Source organism: Oncorhynchus nerka, linkage group LG7 (assembly GCF_034236695.1).
Source record: "Oncorhynchus nerka isolate Pitt River linkage group LG7, Oner_Uvic_2.0, whole genome shotgun sequence".
NCBI classification, from domain to species: domain Eukaryota; kingdom Metazoa; phylum Chordata; class Actinopteri; order Salmoniformes; family Salmonidae; genus Oncorhynchus; species Oncorhynchus nerka.
The window spans coordinates 53,669,253-53,691,133 of NC_088402.1; the positions used below are offsets into that span (position 1 = coordinate 53,669,253).

The following is a 21,881-nucleotide window of genomic DNA, read 5'->3' on the forward strand; positions in this document are numbered from 1 at the left end:
ACTCATACTAGGAGTTGTAGTACTGTTGACCAATCACTGATGAAGGTGCGTAGACTTCGGCTACAGAACCTCGACTTGCCTCAAGAAAAAAAATGAAGTGTGCATGAACAGCCTAAAAACAACCTCCCGGACACCAAAACAAACAAAAACATCATAAAAGTTCAACATAGTACTATATATGCTCAAACTATTTAGACTGAGAAGCATACTGTGTAAGCTTAACTGAAAAGTGCTGCGGTAAATGCCTGCTCGCTACACGTTTGCCGGTGGCCCTGGCTGAAGGTGACGTGAAGGTGACGTGACGTGAAGGTGACGTTAACGCACTAGACGACCAGTTTTGATAGCCTTTAGCTGTACCCTCATCCTACTCCTCCTCTGTTTCTCAGGTGATGTGGAGGTTAACCCAGGCCCTGCGTGTCCCCAGGCGCTCTCATTTGTTGACTTCTGTAACTGTAAAAGCCTTGGTTTCATGCATGTTAACATCAGAAGCCTCCTCCCTAAGTTTGTTTTACTCACTGCTTTAGCACACTCCACCAACCCTGATCTCCTTGCTGTGTCTGAATCCTGGCTTAGGAAGGCAACCAACTACAACATTTTACGTCAAGATAGAACTGTCAAAGGGGGAGGAGTTGCAATCTACTGCAGAGATAGCCTGGCGAGTTCTGTCATACTTTCCAGGTCTATGCCCAAACAGTTCGAGCTTCTAATTAAAAAAATTAATCTCTCCAGAACTAAGTCTCTCACTGTTGCCGCCTGTAATAGACCCCCCTCGGCTCCCAGCTATGCTCTGGACACCATATGTGAATTGATATCTCCCTATCTATCTTCAGAGTTCGTTCTGTTAGTTGACCTAAACTGGGATATGCTTAAAACCCCGGCAGTCCTACAATCTAAGCTAGATGCCCTCAATCTCACACAAATTGTCAAGGAACCCACCAGGTACAACCCTAAATCTGTAAACATGGGCACCCTCATAGATATTATCCTGACCAACTTGCCCTCCAAATACACCTCTGCTGTTTTCAATCAGGATCTCAGCGATCACTGCCTCATTGCCTACATCTGCTATGGGTCTGCTGTCAAACGACCACCCATCGTCACTGTCAAACGCTCCCTAAAACACTTCTGCGAGCAGGCCTTTCTAATCAATCTGGCCCGGGTATCCTGGAAGGATATTGACCTCATCCCGTCAGTAGAGGATGCCTGGTCGTTCTTTAAAGGTAATTTCCTCACCATCTTAAATAAACATGCCCCTTTCAAAAAATGGAGAACTATGAACAGATAAAGCCCTTGGTTCACTCCAGACTTGACTGCCCTCGACCAGCACAAAAACATCCTGTGGCGGACTGCACTAGCATCGAATAGTCCCCGCGATATGCAACTTGTCAGGGAAGTCAGGAACCAATACACTCAGTCAGTCAGGAAAGCAAAGGCTAGCATTTTCAAACAGAAATTTGCATCCTGTGGCTCTAACTCCAAAAAGTTCTGGGACACTGTAAAGTCCATGGAAAATAAGAGCACATCCTCCCAGCTGCCCACTGCACTGAGGCTACAAATCAATAAAGGTGAAATAAATAAAATACAAATAATTCCCTGCATGTGTTCTGTTAAAATGTCTTTCTATCACCAGGGTCACAGCAGGAAATGCTGTTTTCTCCCGACTGTGATGATGATCCAGTTGACAGGTGGCCAATGACACTCGAATATAGCTGCAGTGTTCCCCACTTGACGGAAAAATAGAATGAATGTGCTCTCTTTTGTACTTTTGAAGGGGGGTACAGAGGGAATACAATTTAGTCATATCAAGCAGTTTAGTGAAACAACTCCTCTGTTAATGTGATTTTTGTCTTGTTTGCCTTGGTACTGCTCCATTGTTATTGTCTGTATCTATGGGGTAAAATGACTCCCTGCTGTTTCCTTTGGGGCTGGCCGAAAGCCTTGTCCATGAACTTATCAATGGTTCTACGGCTGCTGCAAAGGTCAGGACAAAGCCATTTGTAAAACTTCCTGTTGCACAACTAGTCAATGTCACATGTATATCCTTGATTAAGAATGTCAATCACGCATAAGATTGTGGATTATGTTTTGGTATTGGATTGCTGAATTGTTCTACAAAAAAAAGAGTCTGGAAAACTATAGTTTATGAGGTTGTTCATGGTGTGTTCTGAGGACAATATACATATAATTTCTCCTGCTCTTCCCCAGCATAGATCAGTCCTCTCAGATAATCTTATCATATACACACTTTTTGGACTGGGTTCATTTAAGTCAGACTGTGTCTGCCAGTGGAGGCTCCTCAGAGGAAGGAGGATCATCCCCCTCAGTGAATTTCATTAAAAAAAATATTTTAAAACATTAAAAAAGTTATCCTTCTTAGATAAAACTATACTATGTCACGAACCGGCTCAAAGCCCGTAACAAAAGGGAGACAACATGGAGATAAGGAGTAACAAAATATATATTTATTAAATAAGTAAGTATAATATACAATGGTGTGTGTAATCAGTAATCAGTAGTGTAAGTGAGGGTTTTGTGAGTGTTTTGCATGCATGAATGTGATAATGCAGGGTGATGAAAGGTGCCAAAGCAAACAACCAAAAGGCCACCAAGAAACACAACTAAATCTAGAAAGGTGTCTGCATGGAGAGAGTCTCCTCCATGAGTGTGGAAGAGGTTTATTTATCCACAAACAACAACACAGAGTTACACATGGACTAAACAAACGTAAGGTCAATAACACACCGGGCCCAGGTGTTTCCCATGTAGCTGACGACCCTCCCAACTCCGCCCACCGGCATCCTAATAAGGAAACAAGAACAAAGAGAGAATAAGGCAGACAGAGTGGGAGGGCCATCACAACTATATAATCACGTTACCAAATAATTGATTACAACCCATTATTTTTGCAATGAACGTCATCAGTAGCCTCAACAGCACTCTGTAGTTACCAACATGGTGTAGTCGCAGGACAGCTAGCTTCCGTCCTCCTCTGGGTACATTGACTTCAACACAAAACCTGGGAAGCTCATGGTTCTCACTCCCTTCCATAGACTTACACAGTAATTATTACAACTTCCAGAGGACGTCCTCCAACCTATCAGATAAACAGATATGTTGTCCACCCAATCAAAGGATCAGAGAAAGAATCTAGTACTGAAATCATAAGCTACAGCTAGCAAGCACTGCAGTGCATAAAATGTGGTGAGTAGTTGACTCAATGAGAGAGAAAGACAATAGTGAACAAATACATTTCTTCCTAAATGAAGGAGAAGCGAGAGAGATTTTGAAATTGATTTTCATTTTCACTTACTAGCAAATGCAGTCAGCTAGGTTAGCCTACTCAAAGCACCCTGCACAAACAGCGGGGTAATATGTTATCTAGCTGGCTATGACTATCCAACACAACACTGGAACTCTTCCAAGTGAAGGTAAGCTTTTGGTTTTACTAATTTATTGCCAACCGGGCCTGCCTGTGTAACTGCTAAGCTGCTTACTGACTAACGTTATTGTTTGATTGTAGCTGGTTTTCTAACGCATTATTTAAATGAGCTATGTTGACTATGACGTTACTTTAGCTAATATGGTGACAACGATGCAGGCTGTGTGTAGCGGTTATGATATGGTTTGGAACGTTTTTTTTGCCTGTTCACATACAGCTGAAGTTTTGTGTATTGAAGTCCATAAGCAAAAGGTGAGAGAAGTAGAGCACATAGATAAAAGAAGGAATACAACGTGGCTGCTATGAAAGTGAACTGTGTTTATGCTTGATCAGGGGTGTATTCATTCCGCCGATTCTGATGAACGGAAGCAAAAGGATAAAAAATACCTGAATTTGTCCAATAGAAACTCTTGTTTGCAACTGTTGGACTAATGATTACACCCTATATCAGCTAGATGCAGGCAAGAGTGTGCAAGGCGGTAGTGAATGTGTCACTGTCACCTCAAATTTTTATCTCGATCAGTGTGCACCTACGTTGTAAACTTTCATTCATAGGCTAGGTTGTAGCAACCTCACGATGGGTATAGGGAAAATTCTAGCATCATGTAGTAGCCTAAACCTATCATTGTTACATTGAACTGGGTGAATGGAATATGAATGACAGTCATCCAATATGCTGTAATAGAAATAAGGCCATGCTCATGGAACTCTGGACCCACTGGTGTCTGCTAATACCTATAAATCCTGTGCTGAGGAAGATGTACAGAACCAGTCAAAAGTTTGGACAAACTACTCATTCAAGGTTTTTTTTTTTACATTTATTATTTTCTACATTGTAGAGTAATAGTGAAGACATCAAAACTATGAAATAACACATATGGAATCATGTAGTAACCAAATAAGTGTTAAATCAAAATAGATTTTAGATTCTTCAAAGTAGCCTCCCTTTGCCTTGACAGCTTTGCACACTCTTGGCATTCTCTCAACCAGCTTCATGAGGAATGCCTTTCCAACAGTCTTGAATGAGTTTCCACATATGCTAAGCACTTGCTGCTTTTCTCGCACTCTGTGGTCCAACTAATCCCAAACCATCTCAATTGGCTTAGGGTCGGTGATTGTGGAGGCCAGGTCATCTGATGCAGCACTCCATCACCCTCCTTCTTGGTCAAATTGCCCATACACAGCCTGGAGGTGTGTTTTGGGTCAATGTCCTGTTGAAAAACAAATGATAGTCCCACTAAGCGCAATCCAGATGGGATGGCATATCGCTGCAGAATGCTGTGGTAGCCATGCTGGTTAAGTGTGCCTTGAATTCTAAATAAATCATTGTCACCAGCAAAGCACCCCCACACCACCTCCTCCATGCTTCACGGTGGGAATCACTCATGCAGATCATCCGTTCACCTACTCTGCGTCTCACAAAGACACAGCGGTGCTCAAATTTGGACTCATCAGACCAAAGGACAGATTTCCACCAGTCTAATGTCCATTGCTCGTGTTTCTTGGCCCAAGCAAGTCTCTTATTATTATTGGTGTCCTTTAATAGTGGTTTCCTTGCCGCAATGTGACTATTAAGGCCTGATTTACAGTCTCCTCTGAACTGTTGATGTTGAGATGTGTCTGTTACTTGAACTCTGAATCATTTATTTGGGCTGCAATTTCTGAGGCTGGTAACTCTGGGTCTTTCTTTGCTGTGGCGGTCCTCATGAGAGCCAGTTAGATCAGTGCTTAATGTTTTTTTTGTGATTGCACTTGAAGAAACTTTAAAAGTTCTTACTTTTCCGCATTGACTGACCTTCATGTCTCAAAGTAATGATGGACTGTTGTTTCTCTTTGCTTATTTGAGCTGTTCTCGCCATAATATGGACCTGGTCTTTTACCAAATAGGGCTATCTTCTGTATACCAACCCTACCTTGTCACAACACAACTGATTGGCTCAAACGCATAAGGAAGGAAATTCCACAAATTAACTTTTAACAAGGCACACCTGTTAATTAAAATGCATTACAGGTGACTACCTCATGAAGTTGGTTGAGAGAATGACGAGTGTACAAAGATGTCATCAAGGCAAAGGGTGGCTACTTTGAAGAATCTCAAATATATTTTGTTTAACATGATTCCATGTGTTATTTAATAGTATTTATGTCTTCACTATTATTCTACAATGTAGAAAATAGTCAAAATGAAGAAAAACCCTGGAATTAGTAGGTGTGTCCAAACGTTTGACTGGTACTGTATGTCTTAAATTACACTTTGGATGGTGTACTAATACACCCAGTCACTACAAAGATACAGGCATCATATCTAACTCAGTTGCTGGAGAGGAAGGAAACAGCTCAGTGATTTCACCAAGAGGCCAACAGTGACTTTAGAACAGTTACAAAGTTTAATGGGTATGAAAGGAGAAAACTGAGGATGAATCAACAACATTGAAAAGAAGGGAGCCTGTACAGAATAACAATGTTCCAAAACATGCATCCTGTTTGCAACAAGGCACTAAAGTAATACTGCAAAGAATGTGGCAAAGCAATTCACTTTTTATCCTGAATACAAGGTGTTATGTTGGGGGTAGATCTAATACAACACATTACTGAGCACCACTCTACGTAATTTCAAGCAGAGTAGTGGCTGCATCATGTTATGGGTATGCATGTAATCGTGAAGGACTGGGGAGTTTTTCATCATTAAAAAATAAACTGAATGGTGCTAAGCATAGGCAAAATCCTAGAGGAAAACCTGGTTCAGTCTGCCTTCCACCAGACACTGGGAGATGAATGCACCTCTCAGCAGGACAATAACCTAAAACACAAGCCACATATAAACTGGAATTGCTTACCAAGAAAACCCTCCCGGGTGGCGCAGTGGTTAAGGGCGCTGTACTGCAGCGCCAGCTGTGCCATCAGAGTCCCTGGGTTCGCGCCCAGGCTCTGTCGTAACCGGCCGCGACCGGGAGGTCCGTGGGGCGACGCACAATGGCCTAGCGTCGTCCGGGTTAGGGAGGGCTTGGTCGGTAGGGACTCCTGTGGCGGGCCGGGCGCAGTGCGCGCTAACCAAGGTTGCCGGGTGCACGGTGTAGCCTCCGACACATTGGTGCAGCTGGCTTCCAGGTTGGATGCGCGCTGTGTCAGGTTGGATGCGCGCTGTGTGTTAAGAAGCAGTACGGCTGGTTGGGTTGTGTATCGGAGGACGCATGACATTCAACCTTCGTCTCTCCCGAGCCCGTACGATGGGCAAGATAGTAGCTACTACAATATTTGATACCACAAAAATTGAGAAAAAGCAAAAAAAAAAAACATGTTCTTGAGTGGCTTACAGTTTTGACTTAAATCTTAAAATCTATGGCAAGACCTGAAAATGGTTGTCTAGCAAATTCAACAAATTGAAGAATTTTGACTTAAATCTTAAAATCTATGGCAAGACCTGAAAATGGTTGTCTAAAAAAGGGGTAAAATTCAAAAAAAAAAAACATGTTCTTGAGTGGCCAAGTTACAGTTTTGACTTAAATCTTAAAATCTATGGCAAGACCTGAAAATGGTTGTCTAGCAAATTCAACAAATTGAAGAATTTTGAAAAGATTAATGGGACAATCCATGTTGCACAATCCAGGTTTCGAAAGCTCTTAAAGGCTCTTAAAGACACGTTTTCACTTTGTCATTATGGGGTATTGTATGTAGTTGGGTGAGAAAAAATAAATACAATTAATACATTTTAAATTCAGGCTAACAACTAAATGTGGAATAAGTCAAGGGCTATGAATACTTCCTGAAGGCACTATATATCTAACAGGACACAGTGTGGCAATACTACAATAGAAATCTAACTCTATGTGTATCTCTATAACAAAACATCTGTTAAAAAAGGGGATGTTCCTACATCCCAGTAATGCGGCCAATGGTGCTTTACAAGCTGCTGAAGAGCTTGTATTGGCTGAGCATTCAGTTGTTTGGTCGAAGGTGTGTGTGGGGGAAAAAAAATCTACTGTACTGTAGACTAACACCACCCTGTGGCACAATAGTGTACTGCAGTAATACTCATGTGGATATGGATTTCTAGATACAGCATACAACAAAGAGGAACTTGACAGTCTTATACAAAAAGTATGTTTTTATTGTAATATTTGACAGAAAATGCCAGCTTGTGGCATCTAGGTGTTTGGTTGACAACATATCCTTGACTGAATCTGAAACATAGCTTGATTGTATTAAAAAAACTAAATCATTTATGTGATGAAGTATAAAAAGGACTAACACAACCAAACAGCCCAATGCCTTCAGACCGGTCTAAAGTTGTAACCATTCAACATGAGTGGTCCATTGGTCCATCATCATCTGTGCTAATTTGAAATCCCAAAATGCACAGCACCATGATATATACAGTGAGATGCACCCACCTAGTTATGCTCTTTCCCATTAGTGCTCATGAGAGAAAGTGGAGGAGTTCAAGTTTGGGTCGGTGCCAAGGTGAAGGTTGATGGAGAGGCTGAAACACTGTCGGGGGAAGCTGCTGTCATCGTGGTAATGGGCACTAACAGAGGTTCAGCAAGGCGCGGGACTGGTTTGGCGATCTTCATGGGGATGAAGACGTTGGAGGCACAGTGCTCGCTCAGATACTCACCGCCCTTCTCTTCGTAGTCCTGCCGGCTGATCCAGCCCTCCCCGCCAGGGGGGTGCTCCAAGGCCCAGTCCCGAGCCCCGTACCAGGCATCCACCGCAGGCCGCGACGCCATCATCACCTGGAGAGCAGAGTCAAAACAGTGTACTATGCTGCTCAACTACAGTGCATTCAGAAAGTATTCAGACCACTTCAGTTTTTCCACATTTTGTTACGTTACAACCTTATCCTAAAATTGATTAAAATATTTTTTTAAATCGCTCAGGGCTCCCGAGTGGCGTCGGGGTCGAAGGCACTGCCTCTCAGTGCTAGAGGCGTCACTACAGACCCTGGTTCGATTCCAGGCTGTATCACAACCTGGATGTGATTGTGAGTCCCATAGGGTGGCGCACAATTGGCCCAGCATCGTCCGGGTTTGGCCAGTGTAGGCCGTCATTGTAAATAAGAATTTGTTCTTAACTGACTTGCCTAGTTAAATAAAGGTTAAATAAAAAATTTAATCAAAGCGAAAACCAGATATTTTTACATTTGCAAATGTATAAAAAATAAAAAACAGAAATACCTTATTTACATAAGTATTCAGACCCTTTGCTATGAGACTCAAAATTGAGGTCAGATGCATCCTGTTTTCATTGATCACCCTTGAGATGTTTCTACAACTTCATTGGAGTCCACCTGGGGCAAATTCAATTGGTTGGACATGATTTGAAAAGGTACACACCTGTCTATATAAGGTCCCACAGTTGACAGTGAATGTCAGAGCAAAAAACTAAGCCATGACGTTGAAGGAATTGTCCGTAGAGCTCCGAGACAGGATTGTGTCGAGACACAGATCTGGGGAAGGGTACCAAAACATTTCTGCAGCATTGAAGGTCCCAAAGAACACAGTGACCTCCATCATTCTTAGATGGAAGAAGTTTGGAACCAACAAGACTCTTCCTAGAGCTGGCCACCCAGCCAAACTGAGCAATCGGGGGAGAAGGGCATTTCTCAGGGAGGTGACCAAGAACCTGATAGTCACTCTGACAGAGCTCCAGTTCCTCTGTGGAGATGGGAGAACCTTCCAGAAGGACAACCATCTCTGCAGCACTCCAACAATCAGGCCTTTATGGTAGAGTGGCCAGACGGAAGCAACTCCTCAGTAAAAGGCACATGACAGCCTGCTTGGAGTTTGCCAAAACGCATCTAAAGACTCTCAGACCATGAGAAACAAGATTCTCTGGTCTGATGAAACCAAGATTGAACTCTTTGGCCTGAATGCCAAGTGTCACGTCTGGAGGAAACCTGGCACCATCCCTATAGTGAAGCATGGTGGTGGCAGCATCATGCTGTGGGGATGTTTTTCAGCAGCAGGGACTGGGAGACTAGTCAGGATCAAGGGAAAGATGAACGGAGCAAAGTACAGGGAGATCCTTGATGAAAACCTGCTTCAGAGCGCTCAGAACCTCAGACTGGGGCGAAAGTTCACCTGCCAACAGGACAACGACCCTAAGCACACAGCCAAGACAACCCAGGAGTGGCTTCGGGACAAGTCTATGAATGTCCTTGAGTGGCACAGCCAGAGCCCGGACATGAACCCGATCGAACATCTCTGGAGAGACTCGAAAATAGCTTTGCAACGACGCTCCCCATCCAACCTGACAGAGCTTGAGTGGATCTGCAGAGAAGAATGTGAGAAACTCCCCAAATACAGGTGTGCCAAGCTTGGAGCATCATACCCAAGAAGACTCGGGGCTGTAATCGCTGCCAAAGGTGCTTCGACAAAGTACTGAGTAAAGGGTCTGATTACTTATGTAAATGTGATATTTCTAAAAAACCTGCTTTTGCTTTGTCATTATGGGGTATTGTGTGTAGATTGATGAGGGGATTTTTTTTTTTTTTTAATCAATTTTAGAATAAAGTAGTAACGTAACAAAATGTGGAAAAAGTCAAGGGGCCTGAATACTTTCCGAATGTTCTGTAAGTTGTAATATGGCTCTCTCCTTATCACCACATTGTTTAAATTAAGACTTGTACAGGTGACTGTGTATTTATACTGCTGGTATAGAATATTCTTGCATGACACAACGGTGTCCTTCGGAGCAGTAAATTACCACATACACCAAACGTTTACTATACCTGGAAGTGCGACTGGAAGGGCCTCATGGCCAGCAGCTCTCTCTCTATCCTCTCCTTCATACCTGGATACTGTAGGTTCCCTCCCGTCAGGAACACATTACGGGCCAGTGCCTCCTGCTGCTCAGGAGTATACCTGCACACAGTCAAGTCATGCAAACTATGATCAACCTCTTCAGCTACTATGTGAATCATGCTCTAGTTATTGTGGCCATCTGCATGTTGTTTAAAAAAAATAATAAAAAAAGTACAATCAAACATGTATAGCGAGGAAATGTGCAGTAGATTACCCGGCTAAGACATACTGCAGCGTCTCCATCATGCCCATCTGGTCTTCTCCTATCAGCGACGGCTGGAAGAGGATCTCTGAGACTCGCAGGCGCTCCGTGCCCACAAACAGCTGATGGTACTCTGCCATGTTAAACACCGGCTGTGGCGAGAGGAGGTCGTCAACAGGGCTAGTGGAGCCTCCATCACAAGAGGTTTAATCACAATCTATATTTCGTTCGGTATGAATGTGGTTCAGACTGTTGTGTTTATACCATTAAAATAGTGGAGAATATTGCTTCACCTGCACAGGCTTTTCTGTCTCTGTGTTTTCCTCACTGAAGTCCGGATCCATCTCTGTCACCCCGTCCCCTTCATCCATTGGCTGCTCCATTTCTGAGGCCTGACAGAGAGAGATGTCTTACTTGTCAATTAGTTTAACACCAACATTATTCCCAACACTGTGATATGTTGCCATAGTCTAGGCTGTTTTGAACTAACTGTTTTGTTGGACATCGTTGCCATCCTAACTCAATGCTATCGTTTGCTAGCCCCTATGATCACCTGTAAGAGCCGCTGCCTGCCCTGCTCCACCACCAGGCTCAGCTTGTTGATGTAGGACTGCAGCTCCTCAGCAGAGTCCATATTCAGCTGTACCAGGTTCTTATGGAACTGCTCCAGGTAGCCGTCCTCCAACAGCTCCTATGCACATGACCAAGCACACACATGCACACAGGCAACATACGCTGACGGTTTACCTCAATGGATACGACTGGTGGCTAAAATGATAAGGAAAGCGTTAGAGCTTAGGTCTATGAGTGAAATGTGGTGGTTTAGGGGAGAAAAGGGGTCGAGGTTAAGGTTCATAGCTGACCAACTCGTTAGAAGGTAATGGTTCTTGCCTGCACTGTCAGTAGTTTATCCAACCGCTCTTGGTCCTGCTGTAGCTTCTCCTCCCTGCGCCGGGCGTTGATCTCCTGTAGCCTGCGCAGCTGCTGGGTGCGTCTCTCCTGCCTCTCCTCCACACTCACCACGCCGCCCAGCCCCTTGGCAGAGAAGGGCAGCTGCATGCGGTGCACCTCCTGCTCATAGAACTCTACACTGCGCCACTTCTCCAGCTCTGAGAGACACAGAGAGACACCAAGAGAGAGAGACACCAAGAGAGAGAGACACCGAGAGAGAGAGAGACACCGAGAGAGAGAGAGAGAGAGACAGACACCGAGAGAAAGAGAGACACAGAGAGAGAGACACCGAGAGGGAGAGAGAGAGGAGAGAGAGACCGAGAGAGAGAGACACAGAGAGAGAGAGAGACAGAGAGACACCGAGAGAGAGACACCGAGAGAGAGAGAGAGAGAGACACCGAGAGAGAGACACCGAGAGAGAGAGCGACACCGAGAGAGAGAGAGAGAGACACAGAGAGAGACACCGAGAGAGAGTTACAGAGAGAGAGACACCGAAAAAGAGTTAGAGAGAGAGAGACACCGAAAAAGAGTTAGAGAGAGAGAGAGACACCGAGAGAGAGAGAGAGAGAGAGAGAGAGAGAGACACAGAGAGAAAGACACCGAGAGAGAGAGAGACACAGAGAGAGAGAGAGAGAGACACCGAGAGCGAGAGACATCGAGAGAGAGACAGAGAGAGAGAGACACCGAGAGAGAGAGAGACACCGAGAGAGAGAGAGAGAGACACCGAGAGAGAGAGAGACACCGAGAGAGAGAGACACCGAGAGAGAGAGACACCGAGAGAGAGAGAGACACCGAGAGAGAGACACCGAGAGAGAGAGAGAGAGACAACGAGAGAGAGAGACACCGAGAGAGACACAGAGAGAGAGAGAGAGACACAGAGAGAGAGAGAGAGACACCGAGAGAGAGAGAGACACCGAGAGAGAGAGACACCGAGAGAGAGAGAGAGAGAGAGTCAGGAAATGAATCACATATAAAGTAAAGCACCACAGTTACTGTTTCATATAATCTCACTACATCTCTGGCCCCATGGCAGGCAGACCTTGGTGGTAGTCTGTGGCTGTGTAGCTGTGTTCGTGGAGCAGCTCCTCCATGCGGCTGAGGGTGACGGCAGCCAGGTGACCAGGGTACTTCAGCTGGAGCAGACGCTGGAGATACGAGGCTGCCTGGCTCCCGCCCACGTTCACACGCTTACAGTTCCCTGCATCCAGCCTGGGGAAACACCAGAGGAAAGAATGTTACAAGTTGTGTGGCATGTGTTAAAATGGCACATAGGCATGCTTGAGCAATGGAGCAAACAGAGCAAGATGCACCCCCACTTTCAAAATAGGGATGCAAATGTGTTTTTGCACCTCCACTTTTTTTTTTTTACCATTTGTCATTTTCAAATGATTGGTAATGTTTTGAGCAAGTCTGTATTAAAATAGATACATCAATCTAATATATGATATAATAATTAACAGACTGCATTTTCCACCCCCATCACCACAAGATGAATGGTTTTGCTGACTGGAAAGTGTTGCTTCACTCCCGCCCCACTAGAAAGCACTAGTTGCACCATTTGAAAAATACATGTTTTATCTATTTTGTTGTGCTGCTGTTACATTTGCATCGTTGTTTCGTGTCCTGTGGTGTTGTTACATATCATTTGAGCTGCGTGCACCACCAGCAAACTCATTTCACATGATGAGCACGGCATGTTGAGATTAGGCGTCTCTGTAGCACGTACTCTGACTCTGAGTAGCCTTCCATCAGCCTACCAAATGTTGTCCATTAGCAGAAAACTTCATGTCCGGTAGCTCGTGGACTGTCAAAGAAATAATCAGTAAGCCTAATATTACATGATTAAATCTGTGAAATAATTTAACTCCCCAAGCTGTTTGCAGGCATTTAACACCATTCTGCATTTTTACCATCTATTTTCACAACTTCAAATCGGTTAAATCACATTGTTAAAATGTTTACAAATTAGTTACAAAAGTAAGAGTCCTCGCTGAGTTCCATATGAGAGCGCACCGTGGACGCTTCGCGGTTAAAGTGTAGCCAAGCTGTGTCTGTATGCACCAAATGAAAAAGCCCAGGATATTTGTATCTTGATAAAAACAGCTCTGTTGGTGAGCTACACAAGGGGGCAAAAGGAGGCTTAGCCCCTTCTTTTGAAACTTGTGCCATCTCAGTTTAAGTTTTGTGTCCCTAAATCAAAATAGCAAAAAGGTTCTAATGATTGAGTGTAAGGCTGTCCCCGACAAAAAAAAACATTTGGTCGACCTAGAATCGTTGGTTCTTTCGACCAACATTTTTTGTGTATTTTTCACTATATAAACACACCCAACTGTATGTGTTTTAATAAAATCAACTATATGTAGGCTACTGAGCTTGTCTGATGCTTTAAGCACACTGTGATTAAATACACTATATATACAAAGGTATGTGGACACTCCTTCAAATTAGTGGATTCGGCTATTTCAGCCACACCCGTTGTTGACAGGTGTATAAAATCGAGCACACAGCCATGCAATCTCCATACACAAACATTGGCAGTAGAACTGCCTTCCTGAATAGCCCAGTGACTTTCAACATGGCACCGTCATAGGATGCCACCTTTCCAACAAGTCCGTTTGTATAATTTCTCCCTTGCTAGAGCTGCCCCAGTCCACTGTAAGTGCTGTTATTGTGAAATGGAAACGTCTAGAACCAACAATGGCTCAGTTGCGAATAGGTAGGCCACACAAAGCTCACAGAACGAGACCGCTGAGTGCTGAAGCACGTAGTGGGTAAAAATCGTCTGTCCTTGGTTGCAACACTCACTACCGAATTTCAAACGGCCTCTGGAAGCGACGTCAGCACAAGAACTGTTCGTTGGGAGCTCCGTGAAATGGGTTACCATGGCCGAGCAGCCGCACACAAGCCTAAGATTGCCATGCGCAATGCCAAGCGTCGGCTGGAGTGGTGTTAAGCTCCCCGCCAATGAACTCTGCGGCAGTGGAAATGCGTTCTCTGGAGTGATGAAACACGCTTCACCATCTGGCAGTCCGCTGGACGAATCTGGGTTTGGTGGATGGCAGGAGAACACTACCTGCCCCAATGCATAGTGCCAACTGTAAAGTTTGGTGGAGGAGGAATAATGGTCTGGGGCTGTTTTTCATGGTTCAGGCTAGGCCCCTTAGTTCCAGTGAAGGGAAATCATAACGCTACAGCATAATATGACATTCTAGTCGATTATGTGCTTCAAACTTTGTGGCAACAGTATGGAGAAGGCCCTTTCCTGTTTCAGCATGACAATACCCATGTGCACAAAGCGAGGTCCACACAGAAATGGTTTGTCGAGATTGGTATGGAAGAACTTGACTGGCCTGCACAGAGCCCTGACCTCAACCTCATCGAACGCCGTCTACGAGCCAGGCCTAATCGACCCAACATCAGTGCCCGACCTCACTAGTGCTCTTATGGCTGAATAGAAGCAAGTCCCCGCAGCAATGTTCCAACGTCTAGCGGAAAGCCTTCCCAAAAGAGTGGAGGCTGTTATTGCAGCAACGGAGGGACCAACTACATATTAATGCCCATGATTTTGGAATGAGATGTTCAACTAACAGGTGTCCACATACATTTGGTCATGTAGTGTAATTAATAAACCCATTTTAGTTAATAACCCATTTTAGGAAAAAATTGTGATGCTCTGATCTATCTAGTGGAAACGTCATAAAATAGGCCTACCTGGTTACTTCTTATCCCTTGCCCAAATAACCTACAGCTGTGTCTATCCTGAGCTCACTGGAGCAGGAAACATAATATTTTATACAATGTTGCAAGTTTGCTAGCATGAGCTTCAGGCTGGAACCAAGTGAATACAATGTTTCAAGTTCCTTGCAGACAGGCCATGCATAGCCAATGTGATTTATAGGATATTTATTTTTAAATCAGGACTTTTTTTCTACCTGCAGGCTGTTTTTATTTGTTAGCTTAACGTAGGCTATTTTTTACATAGTTGTCAATGGCAATAGAAGTTACTTTTAGAATTTTGATTAACCACATGCAATGATTTTGAGATACAAAGACTTTATTATAAATTAAATGAAAATCTTCCACGAAAATGTGCATGTAAAAATCAGAACTGGCATGTACACCGGTAGAAATGGTCAGATAAATTGGCTCTAGGTCATGGACAGCCCTAATGGAAGCTGAGGTGTCAACACTTGTTAATGACAGGCAGCTGTTAAGAATTCCTTTTCCACTTCGGCAAATGTGTTCAGTCAGCACCGACGACTCACGCTACACCCAAGGAAAGCTCAACTAATCCAACTGGCATTAGAGGGGGATCTAACAAGAAGATTTTTGGGGAAGTATTGAATGATCAATTACTCAGGACGTTCAACAGATCGTCAAGGAGGCTGCAACTCTTCGGAAATGGGTAAGAAACGATTTAGCTGGTAGATTTTGATCAACATCTTGGTGGTATAAAAGTGGTGTCATTCTCAGCAAAACCCTAGGATAAGAAATGGCAAAATGACTTATTTAGCCAGCCTTTATTTTCATTGCCAAAACCAACCTTGCTTCGTGTGTAGGGGCGCTGTCGTGGTGCCGATAGAGTGCCAACCTGTCACTTCTTGGTCAAAAGCACTCAATGGTCTCGGCATTTGAACTTTTCTGTTTATTGTGGTATAGGGTGATTGATCTAAGCAGAATTCAATATAATTATAATGCATAGGCATGTTTCATTATAGAAATAGATGACTATAGAAATAGAATGTAAGCTTTCTTGGTAGCCTATTGCTTTTCGTGGTTGTAAATGGAACTGTGCGTATTGGAAATGTGTTTGTGGTAGGCCGGCATTGCTTATTTGATTGAGTGGGTGGGTCGAATTTGATCCACAGAAGTGTATTGTGCAGTATCGCAACATGTTGCTGAACTCATGAGCTGCATCCATGTTTGAAATAGGCCTACGGGTCTATTTATTTGGCAAGACAGCTGTGCATGACTGCGTCTCACTGTCCTAGGATGTAGGCTATGTTTTGGTTATTTGCATTCGCCTTTAGTTTACTGCGTTTGTTTGTTTACTGTTAATGTAACTAGTCTAAATATAGATTGTATTATGCCTTTATCGATCTGATATGTTGTTTATAGGCCTATGGTAGGCCTACCCCTGTTCTGTTCACATTCATTTGTTTGCATTTGCAGTTGTGTCGGTATTCTAAGCCAAACTGCTATTCAGTTTTTTTGTATTGCATGAGTTACTAGGTTTCTACTTTCAGCATTTAGTTTGCATTATTTTGGTGAGACAGCTGTGTTTGGCTGCATTCACATAGGGTAATTCACCTATTACAAACAGCCTATCTGTCTGGTAGCCTACATTCATTTCCAAAATGACCTTTCTTTAGTGTGTAGGGCACTGTCCATTGTGCTGATACAGCGTAGGGGAGATGGGCTACAGATTTGGCAGCAACCTGTCACTTCAAAAGCTCACAATGTTCTCGGAATTTGAACTTGGTGTTTATTGTGGTATAGCGTGATATAAGCAGAATTCAATATAATTCCAATGCAAGAACCCCAAAAAAACATTTCCCCTCTCACCGATTTCAACTGCACCCTTAATCACTTTATCCTGGCGCTGGGTCTGTCTGCTTGGCTTGGTAAGTAATATCGACTGGTAATATACTCTGTTTCACGGAAATATGGCTCTCTCGGGATATGCTATTGGAGTCGGTACAGCCACTGGGATTCTTTGTGCGCCGCGTCGACATAAATAAACATCTCTCCGGGAAGAAGAAGGGCGGGGGTGTATGTTTCATGATTAACGACTCATGGTGTAATTGTAACAACATACAGAAACTCAAGTCCTTTTGTTCACCTGACCTAGAATTCCTCACGATGAAATGCCGACCGTATTATCCTTCGGTTATAGTCACAGCCGTGTATATCCCCCCTCATGCCGATACCACGACGGCCCTAAAAGAACTTCACTAGACATTATACAAACTGGAAACCATATATCCTGAGGCTGCATTTATTGTAGCTGGGGATTTTAACAAAGCAAACTTAAGAACAAGGCTACCTAAATTCTACCAGCATATTGATTGCAGTACTCTCGCTGGCAAAACTCTGGACCACTGCTACTCTAACTTCGGCGATGCATACAAGGCCCTCCCCGCCCTCCCTCAGCAAATCTGACCACGACTCCATTTTGCTCCTCACTTCCTATAGCCAGAAACTCAAACAGGATATACATGTGACAAGGACTATTCAACGCTGGTCTGACCAATCGGAATCCACACTTCAATATTATTTTGATCACGCGGACTGGGATATGTTCTGGGTAGCCTCACTGAATAATATCGATTTATACGCTGATTCGGTGAGTGAGTTTATAAGGAAGTGCATAGGAGATGTTGTACCCAGTGTGACGATTAAAACCTACCCTAACAAGAAACTGTGGATAAATGGCGGCATCTGCACAAAACTGAAAGCACGAACCACCGCATTCAACCATGGAAAGTTGACTGGGAATATGGCCTAATAGAAACAGTGTAGTTATTCCCTCCGCAAGGCAATGAAACAAGAGAAATGTCAGTATCGAGACAAAGTGGAATCGCAATTCAACGGCTCAGACACGAGACGTATGTGGCAGGGTCTACAGACAATCACGGACCACAAAAAGAAAACCAGTGACGTAACGGACACCGACGTCTTGCTTCCAGACAAACTAAACACCTTCTTCGCCCGCTTTGAGGATAATACAGTGCTACCAAGGACTGTGGGCTCTCCTTCTCCGTGGCTGACGTGAGTAAGACATTTAAACGTGTTAACCCCCGCAGGGCTTCCGGGCCAGACGGCATCCCTAGCTGCGTCCTCAGAGCATGCGCAGACCAGGCTGAACAGACATATTAAATCTTTCCCTATCCCAGTCTGCTGTCCCCCTATGCTCAACACCATAGTACCCTCCAAGCTCATTATTAAGCTTGAGGCCCTGGGTTTCAACCCCGCCCTGTGCAACTGGGTCCTGGATTTCCTGACGGGCCGCCCCCAGGTGGTGAAGGTAGGAAACAACATCTCCATTTTGCTGATCGTCAACACTTGGGCCCCACAAGGGTGCGTGCTCTGCCCCCTCCTGTACTCCCTGTTCACCCATGACTGCGTGGCCATGCACGCCTCCAACTCAATCATCAAGTTTTCAGACCACACAACAGTAGTAGGCTTGATTAACAACAACGACGAAACAGCCTATTGGGAGGTGAGGGCACTCGGAGTGCGCTGTCAGGAAAACAACCTCTCACTTAAAGGCAACAAAACAAAAGGAGATGATTGTGGACTTCAGGAAACAGCAGAGGGAGCACCTCCTATCCACATCGATGTGACAGCAGTGGAGAAGGTGGAAAGTTTTAAGTTCCTCGGCGTACACATCACGGACAAACTGAAATGGTCCACCCACATATACAGTGTGGTGAAAGCGCAACAGCGCCTCCTCAACCTCAGGAGCCTGAAGAAATTTGGCTTGTCACCTAAAACCCTCACAAACTTTTACAGATGCACAATTGAGGGCATCCTGTCGGCCTGCATCACCGCCTGGTATAGCAACTGCACCGCCCATAACCGCAGGGCTCTCCAGAGGGTGGTGAGGTCCGGACACCTACAGCACCCGCGGCACAGGAAGGCCAAAAAGATCATCAAGGACAACAACCACCGAGCCACTGCCTATTGGGGTACTATGGTGTTGAATGCTGACCTAGAGAAACTGAAAAATAGTTTATATCTCAAAGCCATCAGACTGTTAAACAGCCATCAGTGAGGATGCTGCCTACATACAGACTTGAAATCATTGGCCACTTTAATAATGCCACTTGAATAATGTTTACATATCTTGCATTACTCATCTCATATGTTCATGCTGTATTTTACACCATCTTGCCTATGGAGCTTGGTCATTGCTCATCCATATATTTATATGTATATATTCTTATTCCATTCCTTTACTTAGATTTGTGTGTATTAGGTAGTTGTTGTGGAATTGTTAGATTACTTGTTAGATTTTGCTGCACTGTCGGAACTAGAAGCACAAGCATTTCGCTACACTCGCAATAACATCTGCTAACCATGTGTATGTGACCAATAAAATGTGATTTGCTGTATAGTGGTTTTACCTTCCATTGATAACGGGTAGGATGTGAGAGCAGTGGTAGCCAGAGGAGAGGACAATGCCTGTGTTTTGGTGTGTGAGGTTGCTGAGAGCATTGTTGTAGTAGAGGCTGTACAGGCAGTCTATGCCATAGGACACATGAGGAACTCTGTAGCACTCAAAGAGCAGCTCTGACATCATCTGGCGACTGTGCAGTGGGTTGCAGGGCGCCTCTGTGAGCACTATAGGATGTTCAACACTGCCCTAAAGAGGGGAGAGAAAGGAGAGAAACCACATCAGATGTGCTTGAAGGAGCAACTATCTAGTTAGCTACCGTTGTCAGTAAGTTATATTCAAGACTGAGAAGGCAGAACGGTCTAAACAGGACAAGCAACATAGGAAATTGTGCAACATAACTTGAACACCTTACCTCAGTCACAACTCCGAGGTGGCTGAATATGTAATCGAACATCAGTTCCTGTATCTCGAAGTTCACAACCACATTTCGGTCAAACTGGCTTTTCAGGAGCCATCGCACCGGCTCGAGGTTAGAAATGTCATTGCCGATTTGGGTTTCACTTCGCGCTGCCCCTCTACTCCTCGCCGCCACGGACTTGAACAGAAGCCGCGGTGCGCCTAGTTCGTCCCCTTTGCATGCCCAACCGGCCCTTGTTTGAAAAGAGCCGTTATCTATTATTATCGGAACTGGTGATGGTTGTAAGCATTCGGCAGAAATCTCGAAAATCGGATCGGGAGAGGATTTGTAGTCTTGAAAAGAAAATATTTTGCATGTTGTGTCTGTTTTGGAAGTCATTTTGAAAGGGTGTTACTACAAAATACGTCCGACTAGAAAGCTTGAACCAGAAACCAAGAGTTCCGCATAGCTCTCGTTACGTTTTGACAACGTAACAATTATTAAAGGGTCAGTCAGAAGTTGGTACATCCATTTTTTGACTTATAAATTAATTGTACCAATAGATTCTTAAAGAATATAACTTATACACGCCTCATGAACTTAGTTTAACTGCTGTACCCCATCAGAACCCAAAATATAAGCTTGTTTTACTCCAATGTTTGTAAACAAAACATGGTTAAACTATACTTTTGATATCATGGATGGTCAGTCCATGCATCCATAGCCCTGTCTATGAATTTGAAAGTGATTACATTTCTCCAGCCCCATCCCTCAGCTTTCTACTGAAACAGTGGCGGGGTTCCTGTTGTTATTGTTTAAACTGCTGATTGGCCCTTCAATGTTAAAATATGTATATATTACATCCTCTATTATAGTAGATCCCCTAACAACTATTTTTATATGGGTGGCTTAATTTATCTACAGCAGACCTTTATTTGTTGCCTCTATCTCCAGAACAGGTTCATGTGAGTACAGCATGTGTGTGATAACCAATTATGTATATAAACCTTGGATTACTGATGCTATCTATTAGCCATTGAGAGGCTTTGAAACCAACAGTCGGCCCCAGTCGGCGCAGTCCTCCAAAGGAATGAATGGAATTCTAAAGTATTTAAATTAAATGTTTCAATACATGTATTTAAGTATCTTTGTTGTTGGGAACAGTAACATTAGCAATCTCAAAAAAATATACTTTGGCCTCCCGAGTGGCACAGTGGTCTAAGCTGAGATCCTGGTTCAAGTCCAGGCTCTGTCGCAGACAGCCGCGACCGCGAGACGCATGGGGCGGTGAACAATTGGCCCAACGTCGTTCGGGTTAGGGGAGGGTCTGGCTGGCAGAGATGTCCGTGTCCCATCGCGCACTATCGACTCCTGTTGCGGCCGGGCGCAATGCACACTGACACCGTCGCCAGGTGTACGGTGTTTCATCCCACACATTGGTGCGGCTGGCTTCCGGGTTAAGCGGGCATTGTGTCAATGAGTTGCAGCGACAAGAGTTGCAGCGACGAGACAAGACTGTAACTACCAATGAGGTAAATAAAATAAGAATCAAATATACTTTAAGGAAAATGTTATTATATAGATATATATTATGTTATTATATAGATATATACAACACAGAGTTACACATGGAATAAACAAACATACAGTCAATAATACAGTAGGAAAAAAAGTATATATACAGTGTGTGCAAGTGAGGTAAGATAAGGGAGGTAGGGCAATAAAATAGGCTATGGTGGAGAGGTAATTACGATATAGCAATTACACACTGGAGTGATAGATGTGCAGTGTCGCAGTGGTGGGTAGTATATGGGGCTTTGATGACAAAACGGATGGCACTGTTATCGACTGCATTCAATTTCTTGAGTAGAGTGTTGGAGGCTATTTTGTAAATGACATCGCCGAAGTCGAGTATCGGTAGGATAGTCAGTTTTATACGAGGGTATGTTTGGCGGCATGAGTGAAGG

At 44.0% G+C, this 21,881-nt stretch overlaps 1 protein-coding gene across 1 annotated transcript; it reads right to left on the bottom strand.

Moving 5' to 3' along the window:
• Positions 1 to 7,526: 7,526 nt before the first annotated feature.
• actr5 (actin related protein 5) lies at positions 7,527 to 20,340 on the bottom strand. Its single transcript, XM_029664043.2, has 9 exons — positions 19,930 to 20,340; positions 19,525 to 19,763; positions 12,435 to 12,604; positions 11,336 to 11,553; positions 10,998 to 11,135; positions 10,738 to 10,836; positions 10,457 to 10,596; positions 10,170 to 10,302; positions 7,527 to 8,172 (listed from the first exon to the last, which is right to left on the bottom strand). The coding sequence occupies exons 1-9, from the start codon at positions 20,311 to 20,313 to the stop codon at positions 7,879 to 7,881; spliced, it is 1,815 nt and encodes a 604-aa protein (XP_029519903.2). The 5' UTR covers positions 20,314 to 20,340; the 3' UTR covers positions 7,527 to 7,878.
• Positions 20,341 to 21,881: the final 1,541 nt, after the last annotated feature.